This window comes from Indicator indicator, chromosome 34 (genome assembly GCF_027791375.1).
Source record: "Indicator indicator isolate 239-I01 chromosome 34, UM_Iind_1.1, whole genome shotgun sequence".
Classification (NCBI taxonomy): Eukaryota; Metazoa; Chordata; class Aves; order Piciformes; family Indicatoridae; genus Indicator; species Indicator indicator.
In genome coordinates, this window is record NC_072043.1 from 4,081,952 (window position 1) to 4,098,115 (window position 16,164).

At 50.8% G+C, this 16,164-nt stretch overlaps 1 protein-coding gene across 2 annotated transcripts in view; it reads right to left on the minus strand.

Annotated features, from left to right (window-relative positions):
* Positions 1-217: 217 nt before the first annotated feature.
* Positions 218-16,164, minus strand: part of ARHGAP32 (Rho GTPase activating protein 32) — a 137,297-nt gene continuing 121,350 nt past the window's right edge. For both annotated transcript variants that reach the window (XM_054395651.1, XM_054395650.1), the window contains 10 exons: positions 14,294-14,438; positions 13,854-13,936; positions 11,977-12,084; positions 10,451-10,596; positions 8,839-9,040; positions 7,772-7,917; positions 6,413-6,487; positions 4,978-5,832; positions 3,422-4,311; positions 218-2,476 (listed from right to left, as the gene is read on the minus strand). In XM_054395651.1, coding sequence (XP_054251626.1) covers positions 218-2,476; positions 3,422-4,311; positions 4,978-5,832; positions 6,413-6,487; positions 7,772-7,917; positions 8,839-9,040; positions 10,451-10,596; positions 11,977-12,084; positions 13,854-13,936; positions 14,294-14,438 — 4,909 coding nt within the window. The remainder of the gene's footprint in view (positions 2,477-3,421; positions 4,312-4,977; positions 5,833-6,412; positions 6,488-7,771; positions 7,918-8,838; positions 9,041-10,450; positions 10,597-11,976; positions 12,085-13,853; positions 13,937-14,293; positions 14,439-16,164) is intronic.

Consider the following 16,164-nt stretch of genomic DNA (forward strand, 5'->3'; position numbering starts at 1 on the left):
TACATAAAAACAGTGAGTAGTGGGGCTGCTAGGGGTGGATGCTGAAGGATGGGGGGCGGGGAGGAGGTTTGCTTTGCTCATCGGGGCAGGGTTGGGTTTGTTTTGTTTTCCATCGTTGAAAAAATAAAACAGTCCACTGTCCAGCAGAGGCTGCTTAGACTCTATCCCTCCTTTTTTTTTTTTTTTTTTTTAATCCCTCCCCCCCCCCCCAACCAGCTCACTCAACGTGGACCTCTGTCTCAGGCCTCTGCAAGCACAGCTCCGTGGGGAGGAAGGCTCCTTGGCCCAGGGCCGTGGCGTAAGTTCTACTGTGCACATGGCTAAAAGTGGGGGGCACAAAGCCCCCACCTCCGACGTAGCCCCCTCTTTGGTGCTGAGGCATGGTATGGTAATCCTCCAAATTATCATACTGGGACACCACAGTCATAGTGCTTTGGCGTTTCCCAAGGGTTTGGTAGGGGTAGAGGAGGGCAGAGTCCCTCTCCATGCTTTCAGGGTGCTGCATTCTGAGGCTGTGGCTGCGTTCGGGCTTGGGCGGGGGCGCGGCAGCGTGCTCCTCCTCTTTGTAGCAGTCTCGGGAGTGCTTCTCCATGGATGGGGTGGGCCTGGCTCGAGACCTCTCCAAATCCGGCCTCTCCTCTGCCAACCTCGCCTCCTTGTGGTTCAGTCTCAGGGTCTCCTGGCTCACTGGGATGTACTTCCCTCCCGGGTGCTGGTAAGCGATGGGTTCAGGGGGCTCTGGGCCCCCTTTGGGCCTATAGTCGGGGTAAGGGGCTCCGTTTTTGGGCTCGGAAGGCTGCCTATGGCTCGCTTCCTGCTGCAAGTGCGTCCTGTGTTCGCTGGCATTGCAGCCCGGTTCGTGCAGCTTCCTGCTGCGAATGCTGCTCTGCTTCTGTGGCAGGGAGGGCTTCTCGGGCTGCCCGTTGCCGTAGGTGCCGTGGTAGTGAGCCCTGTCCAGCTCCGGCTCGGGGTGCTGCAGGTAGTAACGCTCATCCCCCTCAGGGGTCGCTGCCTTGGTCGGGTACCTGCCCTCCTTCCCCTCAGCCACGGTGAGCAGCCCGCTTTTCCCAGGGTCCGACTTGCTGCGCAGGTGAATGACATCCAGGCCTCCCAGCTCCTCCTGCAGCAGCGGGGCCACGTTGTCGTACTGGGACATCAGCGGCCCCTTGGCCTTCTGGCGTGCGCGGCTCTCGCGCCGGATGGACTGCATGCGGTACTTCTCCATGTCCTCCAGGTCCCAGGACACATACATGTGCTTGACGTCCGGGGCCGGAGGCACGTCCCTGCTGATGAAGCTGTGCTCTTTGCCTGCCAGGTGCGAGATGAGGCCGCCACGAGGGTAGGCATTGAGGCTGGGGTAACGGTACAGCCCCTTGCTGGGCAGCCGCGAGGCGTAGGACGCGAAGTCTCTGCCGGGCAGGGGGTGGAAGGGCCTGGCCCGCACCGTGCTGTAGGGATCCAGGTCGTAGAAGCTGCCGTCAGCTGCCGCGTAGTAAGAGGCAGCAGAGGAGCTGGAGTAAGGGCTGTAGCGGTAGTGCACCCGCCCGTTCTCGAAGTAAGGCTGCAGCTGGGTGACGTGGTAGTCGGAGTGGGGCTGGTATGGCTTGTACTGGTAGAGCGGCCGCGGGCAGAACACCGGCTCGTCGTCCGGGGGTACCTCGGTCCGTGAGATGGGCACCGAGCGGATGGCGGTAGCGGCGGCAGGGCTGGGCACGTGCAGCGACTGGACGCGCCGGATGGTGGGGTAGGGTGGGGCGTCCTCGGCAGCGTAGCCGGTGCTCCGCAGGCCCGTGGGGCTCACCGAGGACACGAACTCGGTGCGGCTGCGGGGTTTGGAGTGGAGAGCCGAGCTGCTCTTCCCTTGGGTAGTGTAGGTGTTGTAGCGAGCGGCCACGGAGGTGGGTGTCTCCGAGCGAGGAGGATAGGCTGGGTGCTGCTCGGGCTTGCTGTGGTAGGAGAGGTGAGGAGGGACACTCTCGGGCCTGTACTGGTGGACGGAAGCTGCTTTGTGGTGCAGGTAGCCTTCTGGGGCAGGGGGCTCAGGCATGCTCTCTGGTTTGGGGTGTGGCACGTAGACGGACTGCAGGGAAGCGTGCTTGGGAGGGGGAGGTGGCGGAGGTGGTGGTGGCAGCAGGGCTTCTTCCACCGAGGAGGCCAGCATGGAGGAGGACAGGAAGGCGTGGTAGTTGGAGTTGTTGATGGCCTCCGTGTTGTTCGAGTGCATGGCGGCAGCGATTTTGCTCTCCAGCGTTCTGACGGGCGGGACCGGGGGAGTAAAGCTGTAGGAGGAGGAGTGAGTAGGGACGGACTCCGAACGCAGGTGCAGCGGTGGTGCCCTTGTGGGCTCCCGAGGCTTCTCCAAATGGCTCTGGTGGCCTGCGGGCACAGAAGAGGAGCAGCGGGCGGTGGAACTACTTTCTGAGACAAACCCAGGCGTGGGCTCAGGTGGCTTTTCAGGTGCTGATGTGGCCCATACCTGTAGAGAAGAAATCAGCAGAGGTCAGAGGAAAGCACCCTCTCTCCTCTCCTACTCCCCTCAACTCTGCCCTGCTGAGGCCACAGCTCAAGGACTGGGTCCAGTTCTGGCCTCCACAGTTCTCTAGAGACAGGAGATATTCAAGCAGAGGCTCTTAAGCTGATGAGGGGCCCAGAGCATCTCTGTGAGGAGGAAAGGCTGAGGGACCTGGGGCTGCTGGGCCTGGAGAGGAGCAGCCTGAGTGGGGACCTGATCATGTTCAGCAAGAGGTAAAGGGCCCTGAGGGGGCAAGAGGATGGGGCCAGACTCTTCTCAGTGGTGCCCAGTGACAGGATGAGGGGCAACAGAAAAACTGGAACCCAGATTCCAAAACCACCTGGACATCGTGATCCTGGGCAAGCTGCTGTGGGTCACTCTGCTTTAGGAGCAGGTTGGACTGGATGATCTCCAGAGATCTCCTTTCAGTCCCCACCATGTTTGGATTCTGTCACCGGGATTGTCCCTTGTTTTCACTTTGGAAATTCTGCCCTGCTTTCTGGAAGGCTGCGTGTGCCATACACGTGGAATTCCTAATAAGCCATGAATGCACAGACTTATGGAATCATAGGATGCTTTGGGCTGGGAGAGACCTTAAAGACCATCTAGTTCCAACCCCCTGCCATGGGCAGGGACACCTTCCACTAGACCAGGCCCCTCAAGGCTGCATCCAACCTGGCTTTGAACACCTCCAGGGAGGAGGCGTCCACAACCCCCCTGGGCAACCTGTTCCAGTGTCTCCCCACCCTCACTCTTCCTAATCCCCACTCTAAATCTGCCCTCCTCAAGCTTCCATCCATTCCATCCATTCCCTGTCTCCTGTCCTTTGGACTGGGACTGACTCTCCTAGAGCTGAGGCTCCTACAGCTACAGGTTCACTGTGCAAGGCTGGTGGCCACGTCCACATACCTGGCTGGAGCCGCTGGGTGGTTTTGCAGAGCCTGCTGGCACTTGTCCCATGGCTGCCTGGTGATCCTGCCTCTGTGCCTGTGCGGGCTGGCCGGGGGCGAGGGCACGCTGCGCGGCGGGACCGGTGCCATCGGCCTGAGCCGGGGCTGGCCTGGGCTCGGGGGCTGTTGGCTGGATGGTTGTTAAATAGGGGATTGGAGCTGGGGCGCTTTTCTCCCCGGCTGTGACAGGAGGAGACTGCAGTTTGTCCTCGGCTGTGCAGCTAGGAATGTGGTGCTGGTCCCCAGACACGCATGCACGGAGCTGGGGCTTATCTACAGGCAGCTCTGCTGCAGGAGCTTCCCAGTCGGGCAGAGGGCCTGCAGTGTGGTGCTGGGTGTGCTCCCAGTCCCCAGCATGCGAGGGGAAGGGATCTTTGTCCCCCACTTTACCAGGCTGGAAGCTGGACTGCTCCTGCTCTGCATCTCTGCTATCAGGCATGTCCCCAGGCATGCCCGTGTGGAGAGGAGGGGGGTCCTGGTTGCCAGGTGCACCCGGAGGGTGGTTCTGCTCCCCGGCTGTGCTGCTACCTTGGCAATCCTGCTCTACTGGTGCACCGGCCTGGAAGTGAAGTCGGTTCTCGGGCAGGCCGGAATAGTGGTGGAGCTTGTCTGGAGCACCAGTGGAGAGATGGAGCTTTTCTAGAGCTGTGCCAGCTTCAGTCTCTCCGTAATTTGTGCTTTCAGAGTGAGCATCTCCTGGCCTTTTCTGAGACTGAGCGGACGCTTGCTGTGCGGACTCGGCTAACGCTAGGGCTAGCATGCGCGCTGCGTTTTTCGGAGGAGGAGGAGGGATAAGAGACACAGAACTGACGGGAACAGGATCCTGGGGGGAGTCGAGGGCAACTGCTCCTAATGGGGGGAAAATTGAGAGAGAGAGCGATTTTATATGTTACCCAATAAGGAGAGTGACCTAACCTTACATTAAAAAAAAAAAAGATGCTTTTCCACACTTTCACAGTGGCAACTCCTCCTGACGTGAAACATGCAAGGGCTGCTCAATCAGCACAGCAGTTCAGCACAAAAAGGAGGGGGGGGAAATCAAACCAAAGAGCATAAGAGATTGTCTTAAAGGCTCCTCTTGCATTTCTGGAGAGGTAGGAAAGGAGGTAGCAGAGAATGAGATACCCTTACCCAATTTTGATCATAAGGTTTTAGGTGGGAAGGTTCCCTTCTTCAAGTGTTGGCAGAGTTTTTACTTTAGAAAAGTCTCAGATGGTTTATTGGCTGAAATGGTTTAGGGCATGCTATAGAGTTTCACGTATGACAGGATGAGGAGAGGGGAAGAAAAAAACCAAAACAGTGGTGTAGAAAGAGTTATGGAAACTTAGCCGAGGTGTGTGTGATGTAGGGGAGAAGGCAGAGGTTAAGAGCTTACTGATCTGCACAGCCCTGCGAGACACTTGTGATCAGAACTGGTGGGCAATCCCCTCTCCTACAAGGCACGCAGAGGAGGACGTTTCTGAGAGCAGGTCCCCATTGGAACTTAAAGAAAGAATGGAGGAAAATGCACTGTACCTGGCTGTGCGTGTCCAGTGGGTACAGTCTTATTCTGACTGCTTGACATTGGTCTCTCCCCTTCTTCTGGCAACTCTGGCTTGCCAGCAGCCACTAGCTGGGCATGCTGCAGCTCTTGCTGGGCTCCTTCCCCTGCTCCTGTTTCACTGTTTTTCAGGGGCAAGGACATCTGGGTTGGGGACCTGTTTGTGATTTCAGTGATGCCAATCCCTTTGCTCCAGCTGGAAGCAGAGGAGTTTCTGGATGTGACGGGTACTCCTCCCACAGTCTCTGATGTGCGGCTGGGCAGGGTGAAGGAGACAGGTTCTGCTGCAGTCAGAGGTGGAGATTTGAGGGGCTTCCTCCCCAGCTTGGGGGAGAAGGCGTGGGGTTTGCAGGTCTTCTCCTCAGTTGGGCTCAGGTCCAGAGTAAAGAAGGGACTCATCCTCTCTTGGAAAGGGGAGACTGGCTCAGAGCTTGTGGCACTGCCTGGTGTCTGGGACTGGCTGCCTGATTCTAAATCCTTCTTTAGCAGGCTTGGCTTCTCCTTATTAATGCCAACTGACTCCATCAGGGATGTGCTGCTGTCCAGGCACTCAGACTCTGCTTGGGGCGGGCTGCACTGGAAGGACATGGGGTCAAAATCCAGGCTAGCGACTCCGATATCCGGTGGGCTCAGGTCAACATCTTCAGAGGATCGAGGAGAAATGAGGGCAGGAACATGGATCAGGCCCTCATCCCCATCGCTGTCATCGTGGGGGAGGTTGTCATAGGAATTGCAGCGATTCATGTTCCCCAAGAGCTCTCCATTGAAGGAAGCAGACAGAGCATCACTGCTGGACCTAGGTCTCCTGGGTCGGAACAGTTTGGACTCACCTAGGAAGGAGCAGATAGAAAGGGGTTAGTGCCACAACCTGACTGTCCAGGTGGAGGTTGTAAAGCAGTCCTACAGCAGTGGGCAAGGTGCTCACCTGGTGAACTCAAACACAAAAATCATGTTCCTAGCAGTGGCTGTTTATTATGTTTGCTCAAAGCCTTTGACAGCAGCTGTTGGGTCTGATTTAGTCTGAAACCAAGCTGTGCAAAAGCAAAGCTAGCTTCGGTGTGCTGTAGAGCTCAGTCTTGCTCAGAAAGCATTTTTCCTTCCTGTCTTTTCCACCTCAGAAGAGAAAAAGGAGGTGGCAAGGAATGACGGTGAGCAGTGCTGCTTATACCAAGGTAAGAGGTTTGGGTCTCTTTTTTTATTTTTACCTTGAAAAAGAAAGACCTGGAGAGCATTTCTCTGTGATCCCCATCTGTGCAGGGCAGTGGTAGCAAACTGCTTCATTAATTAGCAAGCCCAGCTCTTCCTGGAAGGGTGGCAAATTGTGCTTTGTGGATATCTGCAGTCAGCAATGTCACACTGCCTTGTTTAAACCCAGAGAGAGGAGAAGTGCAGGTGCAGTCTGTGCCTTACCATCCACGGCGTGCAGGGAGGTCAGAGATTCCTCGCTTTTAGCCGAGCGCAGGGTCCCACTGTCTCCTCGGCCACCTGGGGAAATGCAGCCAAGAGAGTGCAGCAGCTGAGTTATCAACAAGTACAAAAACAGTTTTAGGTAATGGCAGCAGGAAAAACCCAAATGGGTTTCTAGAAATGGCACAGCTGCCCTCAGAGTAACAGTACTGTTAACAGTTGTGCTGGTTAAGAGATGTGTAGCCCTGTTTCATAGAGTCACAGAATGGGTTGGGTTGGAAGGGACATTAAAGGTCATCCAGTTCCAATCCCCTTATCATGGGCAAGGAAAACCTCCCACTAGCCCAGGTTGCTCAACACCTCATCCAACCTATCCTTGAACACCATCAGGGAGGGGGCATCCAGGACCTCCCTGGGCAACCTGTTCCAGTGTCTCACCACTGTCACTGGAAAGAATTTCTTCCTAATCATCAGTCTAAAACTCCCGTCTTCAAGCTTCAATTCATTCCCTCTTTTCCTATCACTACAAGCCCTTGTGAAAAGTGCTTTTTGTCATGGGATACTGGCTTATAGAGGTCCTTTTCAACCCATGATGTTATATTACCAGGCAGAAGGCAATTAAAAGAGACTAAATCATCCACCGGCTTTCAAAAGCCTGGTGAGACTTCACCTGGACTACTGTGTCCAGCTCTGGAGCCCTCAACACAGGAAGGACATGGAGCTGATGGAGTGGGTCCAGAGGAGAGCCATGAAGATAATGAGTTGGGAGCACATCTGTTATGAGGACAGGCTGAGGGAGCTGGGGTTGTTCAGCCTGGGAAGAGTTAATAATAGCCTTCCAGTACCTGAAGGGGTCTCAAGAAGGCTGCAGAGGGACTGTTTGCAAAGGCCTGGAGTGATAGGACTGGTTTGAAATGAGAGAAGAGAAGATTTAGATTGGATGTTAGGAACAAGTTCTGCATCATGAGGGTGCTGGAACACTGCAACAGGTCACCCAGGGAGGTAGCTGAGGTCCCATCCCTGGACATGTTCAAGGTCAGGCTTGACAAGGCTCTCAGCTACCTGCTCTAGTGGAGGATGTCCCTGCTGACTGCAAGGGGGTTGGACTGGATGAGCTTTGGAGGTCCCTTCCAACTCAAACCATTCTATGATTTGACAAAAAGCGACTTTGAGACAAGCTTTTGAGGTCTGTGCTCTAGCAGGTTCTGTTCTTGAGCCAGCGTGAGCTCCATTTAGCACAGACAGCAGTTCAGTGTAGGTGTTATGCAAGGTTTGAACACTAGAAGGAGATAAAAGCCCATTGAAAAGACGAACTCTGTGGTGCTGGCAAGCCCCGATTTGGAGCTGCAGCTGCACCCTCACCTGCCAGGGCTATGGCTTTCATCTCAGAGGGCTCGCTGGGGTTGCGCTGCAGTTTGCGTTTGGACACGGAGGAGGATTTCCCCAGGTTGAAGAAGGAACGCCAGCTGCCAACTGGGGACTTCTTCATCTTGCTGGGTGGCCTTTTTCTGGAGTGAGAAGACAGAGGGCATTATTGGAAGGGAAAGCAGTGCTCAGTTCCTGCTACTGGTTGTTGGTTATTTGCTCTCTCTGCTGCAAGAATGCTTCTGAAGTCAGTCTATCTAAATTGGGCTAAGATGACCTTTAAAGGTCCCTTCCAACCCAGCCCAGCCCATGATTCTCAATAGCTGAGGATTTTTTCATTCTTATAGCTCAGCCCTAATGTTCTGCTGCGTAAATTCCTCCAAACTGCAAAGCAGGTGCACTGCAGGTGGAAAAAGAAGCTCCAGCTGTGGTGCTGAGGGCCATGGTTTAGGACCAGCCTTGGTAGGACTTCATGATCTTAAAAGTCTTTTCCAACCACAACGATCCTGTGATTCTCTGATCCATGTGCACTACAGCAGCAGAGGGATGGCTAAACAAAGCTGTCAGATGCAGCAGTTCTCTGAGGAACTGTGCAGCCATCAAAGGTATTCAGAAGCATCTCTCACTCATGCTGTAAAATCCCATTTCCCTCCTCCCAATGCCACGTTTCATTCCTAGTGTTGTCAACTCTGTCCAACTGCTCCACTTTGAGGGGAACTTGGGATTTGTTACAGGCACTGAACCTGAAATCTGGAAAACTCCAATGTTTCCAGGTGTTCAGCCTGGAAATTGCTCCTCTGTGTCCATGATAAGTACAGGCAGCTATATGCCTCACAGCTTTTACACATTTAATGATCAATCTGATAGAAAGGAGGGTGTGGGGTAAAAGTTTTATGGCTAAACTAAGTCCACCAGACCACTGATGTCCTCAAAGAGTCCAAAGCAGCTGGAAAAGTGGCTGCAACACTTCATGCACAACTAGTGTAAGTCAACAGCATCAGGGTTTTGTTACAATCCCAAACCCCTCAGTGATGATACATGCTGCAAAGGAAATTGGTCTCTACCTTTCAGCTGGGAAGTCTATGACTGTGTGGAATTTCCCCTGCAGAGCTGCAGGGCCTTCACCCACTTCTATGTACTTGCTGTCTGCCACGATGGGAGAGTTGATCTGGGCTTGTGTCCGTGCCTGTGCCTCCTCCAGCGTGAGCAGCTTTGTGGAAGGGGAGGACACCAACAGAGACTTGGGTCGTGATAAAGAGCTGTGCCCTGGAAAGCAAAACCACAGGAGAATCAGAAACCAGCAGGCCAGAGATCAAAGCTCTGGGGCTGTGTGTCTAGGGAGGGGCTGTGTTTGTCCTACATCTTTGTTATCCCAGCAGCTGCAAGATGTGGTCAGAACAAACCATTGTGTCCGAGGGATGTTTATGACAACAACAATTCTGTAATTGAGAGCAGCTTAGTGTATTTTAAAAGGGGGGGGGGGAGAAAAAGGCAGAGGGAAGCAGGTAGGTTAGAAACTTTCACTGCTACACTTAAGCTTCACCTGTGAGCAGCAATCTGTACAGGATGGGTTTCCTTCTTTTAAAGCAAGGTTTCAGTCATTCCCAGGTTCTACCTCTTGCTGCAGCAGGAAATGCCATCTGTGACTGAAGCTGCCACAAACTCATGTGCACATGGACACTGCAAACAGAACCCAGCTGTGTGTCCTGCCCTTGGCCCTTCCACAGCTTGTGCTTGGGTTTGGAGATGAGCATGTGGATTTTACTAGAGGTAGCTGCTGTTGCCTCCTGCTGCTAGATCTGTTAAGTCAGCTCAGTGTTGAGGAGGCTGCTACAGAAGAGCAACCTGGTGTAGTTGTAGAGGTCCCTGGGATCTGCAGGGGGGTTGGACCAAAAGCAGTCTGAAGTCTGTAATCCTGTTGGATCTGTTTGCCATTGCTTATTGTGCAAGTATTTGCACGGCTATTGTCACATGAGGGAAGGGGTGTGGAGGGAAGCACATCATCACCTCACTGTTCTGGTTGGTTCCACTCCTATCACTATCCCTTCAGCATGCAATGCTCCATGCTTGGGGCAGAAAGGATGGAAGCTGTGCTCAAAACCAGCATCTCTTGGAAGTACTGAAGAGGATGATGCAGAGCCCTGCTGCACTTTGCTGCTGGGCTGTGAAATGGCCTGAGCTTTCTCCTGGTCAGTTTTGTGTCAGAGCACACTGAATAAGAATGACCAAATCATTAAACAATTAGCTGAATTTCCATGGTCCATTCTAAGCCTGGATAATTATTTGGCTCAGTGTGCTTATCTCCTCCTGGCAGAGCTCAGCCTGCTGCGGGCTGTGACTGTTCTGCCAAGCTAACCTCCGACTTCAAGCTGCTTTCCAGTAGGAACAAAAACTGGACTTGGAGCAACTCTGCTATGGAGGTAGGGCTGGTTTCAGAGTGGGGAGCAGCCAACAGGGTGGAAAACCAGCTACCAGAGGTGGTGGGATCTGCACTGCCTGGGCACATCTCAGAGGAAGGGCAGGTGATTACAGCAGATGGCGCATAGGTTCTAACATCAGAACCCTGGAAATCTCTTCTCTGGGCTACAGCAAAAAACATTTTAAGTGCTCCACAGGAGGCTCAGAGTACCCAGAGTACTGCTCCCTTTTTCTGATCCAGTGGAGGAAGCCACGTACCTGCTCCATCACGTATGACTGAGCTGAGTTTGGAACTGAAGAGGACATCCACGTGGTTCAAGATGAACTCCACAACCACCGACTGGATTCGCACCTCCATGAAGGCAGCTGTCCCGCTGAAGCAGGCAGACTCGATCTGCTTTGACCTGAAGCAAAGGCAGGTTGAATGAAGCTCCAGCAGCCAGAAGAACAGAGGAAGGTGCTCTTTAGGGAAGGCTCTGATGAACTGATGAGTTTGAGTTACTGTGCCTGGTCCCTCAAGAGGACAGGGAGTTAGGAGCAGTGAAGAGATTCACTCAGCAGTGATCCAGGCTTATGGCGACTCACCAACAGATTTTTGGCAGCTTATAGATTCATAGAATGCTTTGGGTGGGAAGTGACCTTGAAGACCATCTAGTTCCAACCCCACCCTGCCATGAACAGGGACACCTTCCACTAGCCCAGGTTGCTCAAGGCCTCATCCAACCTGGCCTTGAACACCTCCATGGAGGGGGCATCCACAGCCTCCCTTTTCCAGTGTCTCACCACCCTCAGTGGAAGCCTCATCAAAGCATTACTCAAACAACTGCACTAACTGGGGTGGTTTATATCCAGATGTTGGATTCAGATTGGAATTCTACTGAAAGAGGAACACTGGGTTTGGAAGGAGAACAAGTCTGTAGAGGTAAATTCAGTGCAGACACAAAATGGAGAGCTTTTGCATAACTTATTTCCAGACACTGTAAAAAGCAGTAGCAAACAGCCTCCTAATGGGATTTTTCCCTCTAGCAGGGAATGTTTCCAACTGGTCCTGCTCAGCAAGGACCCCAATGTTCACAAAAGCAACAAGAGATCGTTTGACTGCTGGTGGGTGAGCTGCCAGCAAGGAGCAAAGAGCTCACCCTCATTACCTGCACACAGGGGAACCAATGACTCAGATTTCTCAGGTTGGTGACCAAAGCAATTCAGAAAGCAAGACAATAGAGGCCAGGGTGAGTTGGGTTTTCTTTTAAAGCTAAGTTTTTATGTCACTCCATTCATTTTAATGCAAATTCAAACCTCAGATTTTAGGGGACAGATTTATCCAAAATCATTTCCCTAAGTTTGAATTTTTGCAGCCAGAAAGCTGCCAAATGAGACTCTCACTGGGAAATCGGTGATGCCAGTAATCAAACCTCCCTGGATATACCAAGTAGGAGAGGGGAAATGCTTCATAGAATAAAATACCAGGTTGGAAGGGACCTCAAGGATCATCTAGTCCCACCAATGATCATCTAGGAAAGAGGTTTAAGGGTGGGGGCAAATCCTTCCTTGCCACTCTGGAACTGTAGTCAGTGGAAATACAATCCTGGTGAGACAGAGTAATGCTGAGGTGATCTCTCCAGGGGGTTATTTCACAGCAGTGGTTCAGGAGCTTGCCAGTTGGTCTCAAACCCTTGCTTAGAATGACTTCCCACTGGAAATTTTACAGGAGGAGAAGAGGACATGGGATAGGAGTGAGGGCTGAAGGGAGGGGAGCGAGGGCTGACGGGTGAGTGAGACAGTACCTGAGGAGGTTTGGAGCCCAGACAATTGCTAAGTTCTTGGTGTGCATGTTTGTGATGGAGCAGTAATCAGCGAGTCGAGCTAAATGCCTCATTAGGAACTCCAGTGTCCTGGAAAACAGGAGATAGGCAAATGTTCAGCACCAATGAGCAAAGCCAGGCTGGGATGTACACAGCAAACCCCAGAGCATTATTTCCTTTTAGTTTGACAGCTTGCAGAAAAAAAAATAAGAAGTTGAACTATGTGCCCTAAGAGTGATGATGAAATCGTCTTCAGCAAATTGCACCAGGGTGAGATGAGGAGAGTCTCACAGAGGGTCAGTGAAACTGCTTTCAGTCCCTGGGCTAGATCCAGCAAACGTGGAGGTGGACAGGAATGACCTAAATGCCACCAGCACAGCAGGATGTAGAAGCAGAGCGTCCTGGAACTTCAGTGCTTGGCTGCTCTGCTGTAGCACTGCACAAGACAAATGGCTGCTGGGTGCGGTACAGGACAGCATGGAGAGAGGGTTCCCTTCTTTTTGGGTGGGAGGTGCTCTGGGGCTCAAAGTTCCACAGAGGGATAAGGCCTGGCATGAAGATGGATGTTTCTGGCTGGAAACAAACCAGACATCTCCAGCACCATGCACTGCTCTGCTCCAGCTTTTGCTGCCAAAGGCCAGTATCCTGCAGGAAGCTTCTCACCAGAGAGAAGCAGGAAAACAATGTGTGTTTGGTTTTTCAAGCAAACCTCAGGACAGCAGGAGAGCAGCAGCTCTGCTCATCTACATCACTTGGCATCCCACTGTCTCCTGTGCCCCCCTCTCTGCTCTAAGCCTGAGACACACCAAAGCATCACCACCTCCAAGTTAAACAAATCTGGTACCCCATAAAGGAAGAGCTATTGTAAGGAAAAGATGAAATGCACCAGAGAAAACTATATGAAGGTGATGGTTTCTTTTTGAGAAGGTAATTTTCAAGGCCCTGTCTCCTTAAATAACAGAAAGAAAATACTGCAGTTAGTGTCATGGCTGGTTTGTGTGACACTAATTAATGTTATTTAAATAGCTTAGAACACATTAGTTAACCACTGTAATTACATACTAATGGCCACATTATGTCATTTTAATATCAGTAACATATATTAGAATGAGGTACAGCACCACACTTCTCCAGCTAATCACCATAGATATCAATAATGAAAATTAAAATAATCATTAGCTCAAATAATTCTAAGTAATTATCAATAATCAAGTGTTTTCATGTGGTACAACTGGCCATCTATACCAGCCAGGGTACAGAACCATAAATGCTTCTGAAAACTAAGACAGAATGTAATAAAACCTCCCCAGAAGAAGCCAGATGATGGCTCTCACCAAATCTTTATTAAGAGGGGATCTCAATAACAAAGGACCATTTGCCAAGGGTAGTCATTGGGAGAGGACAGGTATTCAAGACCAAGAACAGGCATTAGGAGAGGGATATCAATCAATTATTGGTGTCTATAATCAGGAAATGGTGCTGGGAGGGGACACCCATCAATCCTTGGCATTGGGAGGGGACACCAATCAATATGTGAGTGATGCCTTTTCCCATACCCTCTGATTAAGTGTTAATAATAAAGACCATTAATGTGTCACTCTACTTACCCCAGAGTCTTTACTATCTATCACTAATTAGTTATTAATATTGATTAGTTTGATTAGATAATGACAATCAGTTGGTGTGCTTTAAGCACTACATCATGGTATGCAAAGTACAGAGTGTTCATCTGCTAATGAGCTCATTAAGACATCCATCAACTTCACGGCACTGTGTGACTCTCTGGGCTGGGAAAGCTGGAATTGCCTCACCTTAGTTCTGAAACAGCAAGAGAAAACCTGTGGAAAGCCCACACTCACCTGTAGTGAGGAGGGGGCAGCTGCTGGATCACATCATGGATCTTCACCAAGCGTTCCTCATCTGTAGCAGCAGAAACAGCATCCTGGAAGAAGGCAGGAAGGGGATCAGCTGCAAAGAAGACTCAATACCTGCCACTCCATCTTCTCCTCAGTAGCAAGGTAGATTTTGTTGCCATTATCAAAATCCCAGTGTGGTGGGGGTTGGAAAGGATCACCCAGTCCAACCCTGCTGCTAAAGCAGGGGCACCCACAGCAGCTTGCCCAGGATCACAATGGCCAAGGTGGGTTTGGAAGCTCTCCAGAGGAGAGTCCACAACCTCTCCGGGCAGCCTGCTCCAGGGCTCCAGCACCCTCACACCAAAGAAGTTTCTCCTCCTGCTCAGATGGAACAGATGAAGTCACAGTGAAGTGGGAAGTGCAAGGGATCAGCTGATACTTACTGAGAACTTCTCGTAGAGTTGGTAGGTCAGCAGGGGGTTGGGGAGCTCACGGAAGTACAGCTTGCAGAGGGAGCCCACGCAGTGGATGTCTTGGATGTAGATGTCCTTGGTCAAGTCAGGGATCTGCTCAGAGTCAAACTCATGGCTGGAAAGGAAAGCAGAAAAACAAACAGTCAGCAAAGACAGAATGTGGTAAGAAATTTCCTTTCCCTTCTTTTCCTTTCCAATTCCTTTTCCTTTCTTTTTCTTCTTTCTCCTTTCCCTTCTTTTCCTTTCCAATTCCTTTTCCTTTCCTTTCTTCTTTCTCCTTTCCCTTCTTTCCTTTGCCAATTCCGGTTTCCTTTCTTTGTTCTTCTGTCGGTCCTTTCCCTGCTTGTCCTTTCCAATTCATTTCCGGGCGGGGTGCTTCGTGCTCCTTGCCCTTCTTTTCCGTTCCAATTCAGGTTCCGTTCTTTTTCTTCGATTCTCCGTCCTTCTTTTCCTTTTCCTATTCCTTTTCCTTCTTTGTCGTCTTTCTCCTTTCCACTCACTTCTTTTTCCTTTCCAATTCCTTTTCCTTTCTTTTTCTTCTTTCTCCTTTCCCTTCTTTTCCTTTCCAATTCCTTTTCCTTTCTTTTTCTTCTTTCTCCTTTCCCTTCTTTTCCTTTCCAATTCCTTTTCCTTTCTTTTTCTTCTTTCTCCTTTCCCTTCTTTTCCTTTCCAATTCCTTTTCCTTTCTTTATTCTCTTTCTCCTTCACTTCTTTCCTTTCAATTCCTTTTCCTTCTTGTTCTTCTTTCTCCTTTCCCTTCTTTTCCTTTCTTTTCCTTTTCCTTTCTTGCTTTCTTTCTCCTTTTCCTTCTTTTCCTGTCAATTCCTGTGCCTTTCTGTTTTCCTTCTTTCTCTTGTCCCTCTTTCCTTCCAATGCCTTTTCCTTCTTTTCACTTTCTCCTTTTCCCTTCTGTTCCTTTCCAATTCCTTTTCCGTTCTTTTCTTCTTCCTCCTTGCCCTTCTTTCCTTTCCATTCCTTATCCTTTCTTTTCTTCTGTCTCCTTGCCTTCTTTTCCTTTCCAATCTTTTCCTTTCTTTTTCGTCTTTCCCTTTCACTTCGTTTCATTTCAATTCTTTTCCTTTCTTTTTCTTCTTTTCTCCTTTCCCTTCTTTTCCTTTCCAATTCCTTTTCCTTTCTTTTTCTTCTTTCTCCTTTCCCCTCTTTTCCATTCCCAAAAGAAAAAGAGAAAGACAAAAGATAGAGAGGAAAAGGAGAAAAAACACAAAGAAAAGGAGAAAAAGAAAAGGAAAAAAATATACACAGAGACCCTTTCTGTGCAGGGGTGGGGCTCTGATTTGTCCCCTTGTCTTCCTTTTGAATTCTTTTTTTTCTCTGCTCCCCTGAGTAATTCCTGCATGACCCCTGGCACACACTCTGCTTTTCCTACCAGCCAAAGAAAGGTGACTACTGCCCTGCTAAAGAACCAACTCCTGTCCTGGAGAAAATAGCCTTTAACTTTTTCTCCAACCAAAAAAACCCCACAAAACCCTTTAAATCCAGGAGATCCCAAACTTCCATGTGGCACTTAAGAGCACTGCCTCATTCCTAAGGATACTGCAGCTCTGCACTAACCCTGATGATGTGTGTATAGAGCTGGCAACTCCAGCAGTGTGTCCTACATGACTCAAACACCAGCAAGGTCTGCAGTGATTGGGATGAACAAGGACAAGCTTGATGCCTACAAGCTGTACCATCTTCTCCCTTCCTTTTGTCTTTGGAACATCTCAGAAAGAGGATGTCACTTGCTCCTCTGCACTACACCAGGGACTGAGGCCATTTAAGTGTCAGGAAAACGTTTTTTAAAGCACCTTTGGAAAAACAATGGAGGAGAAAACGGTCTT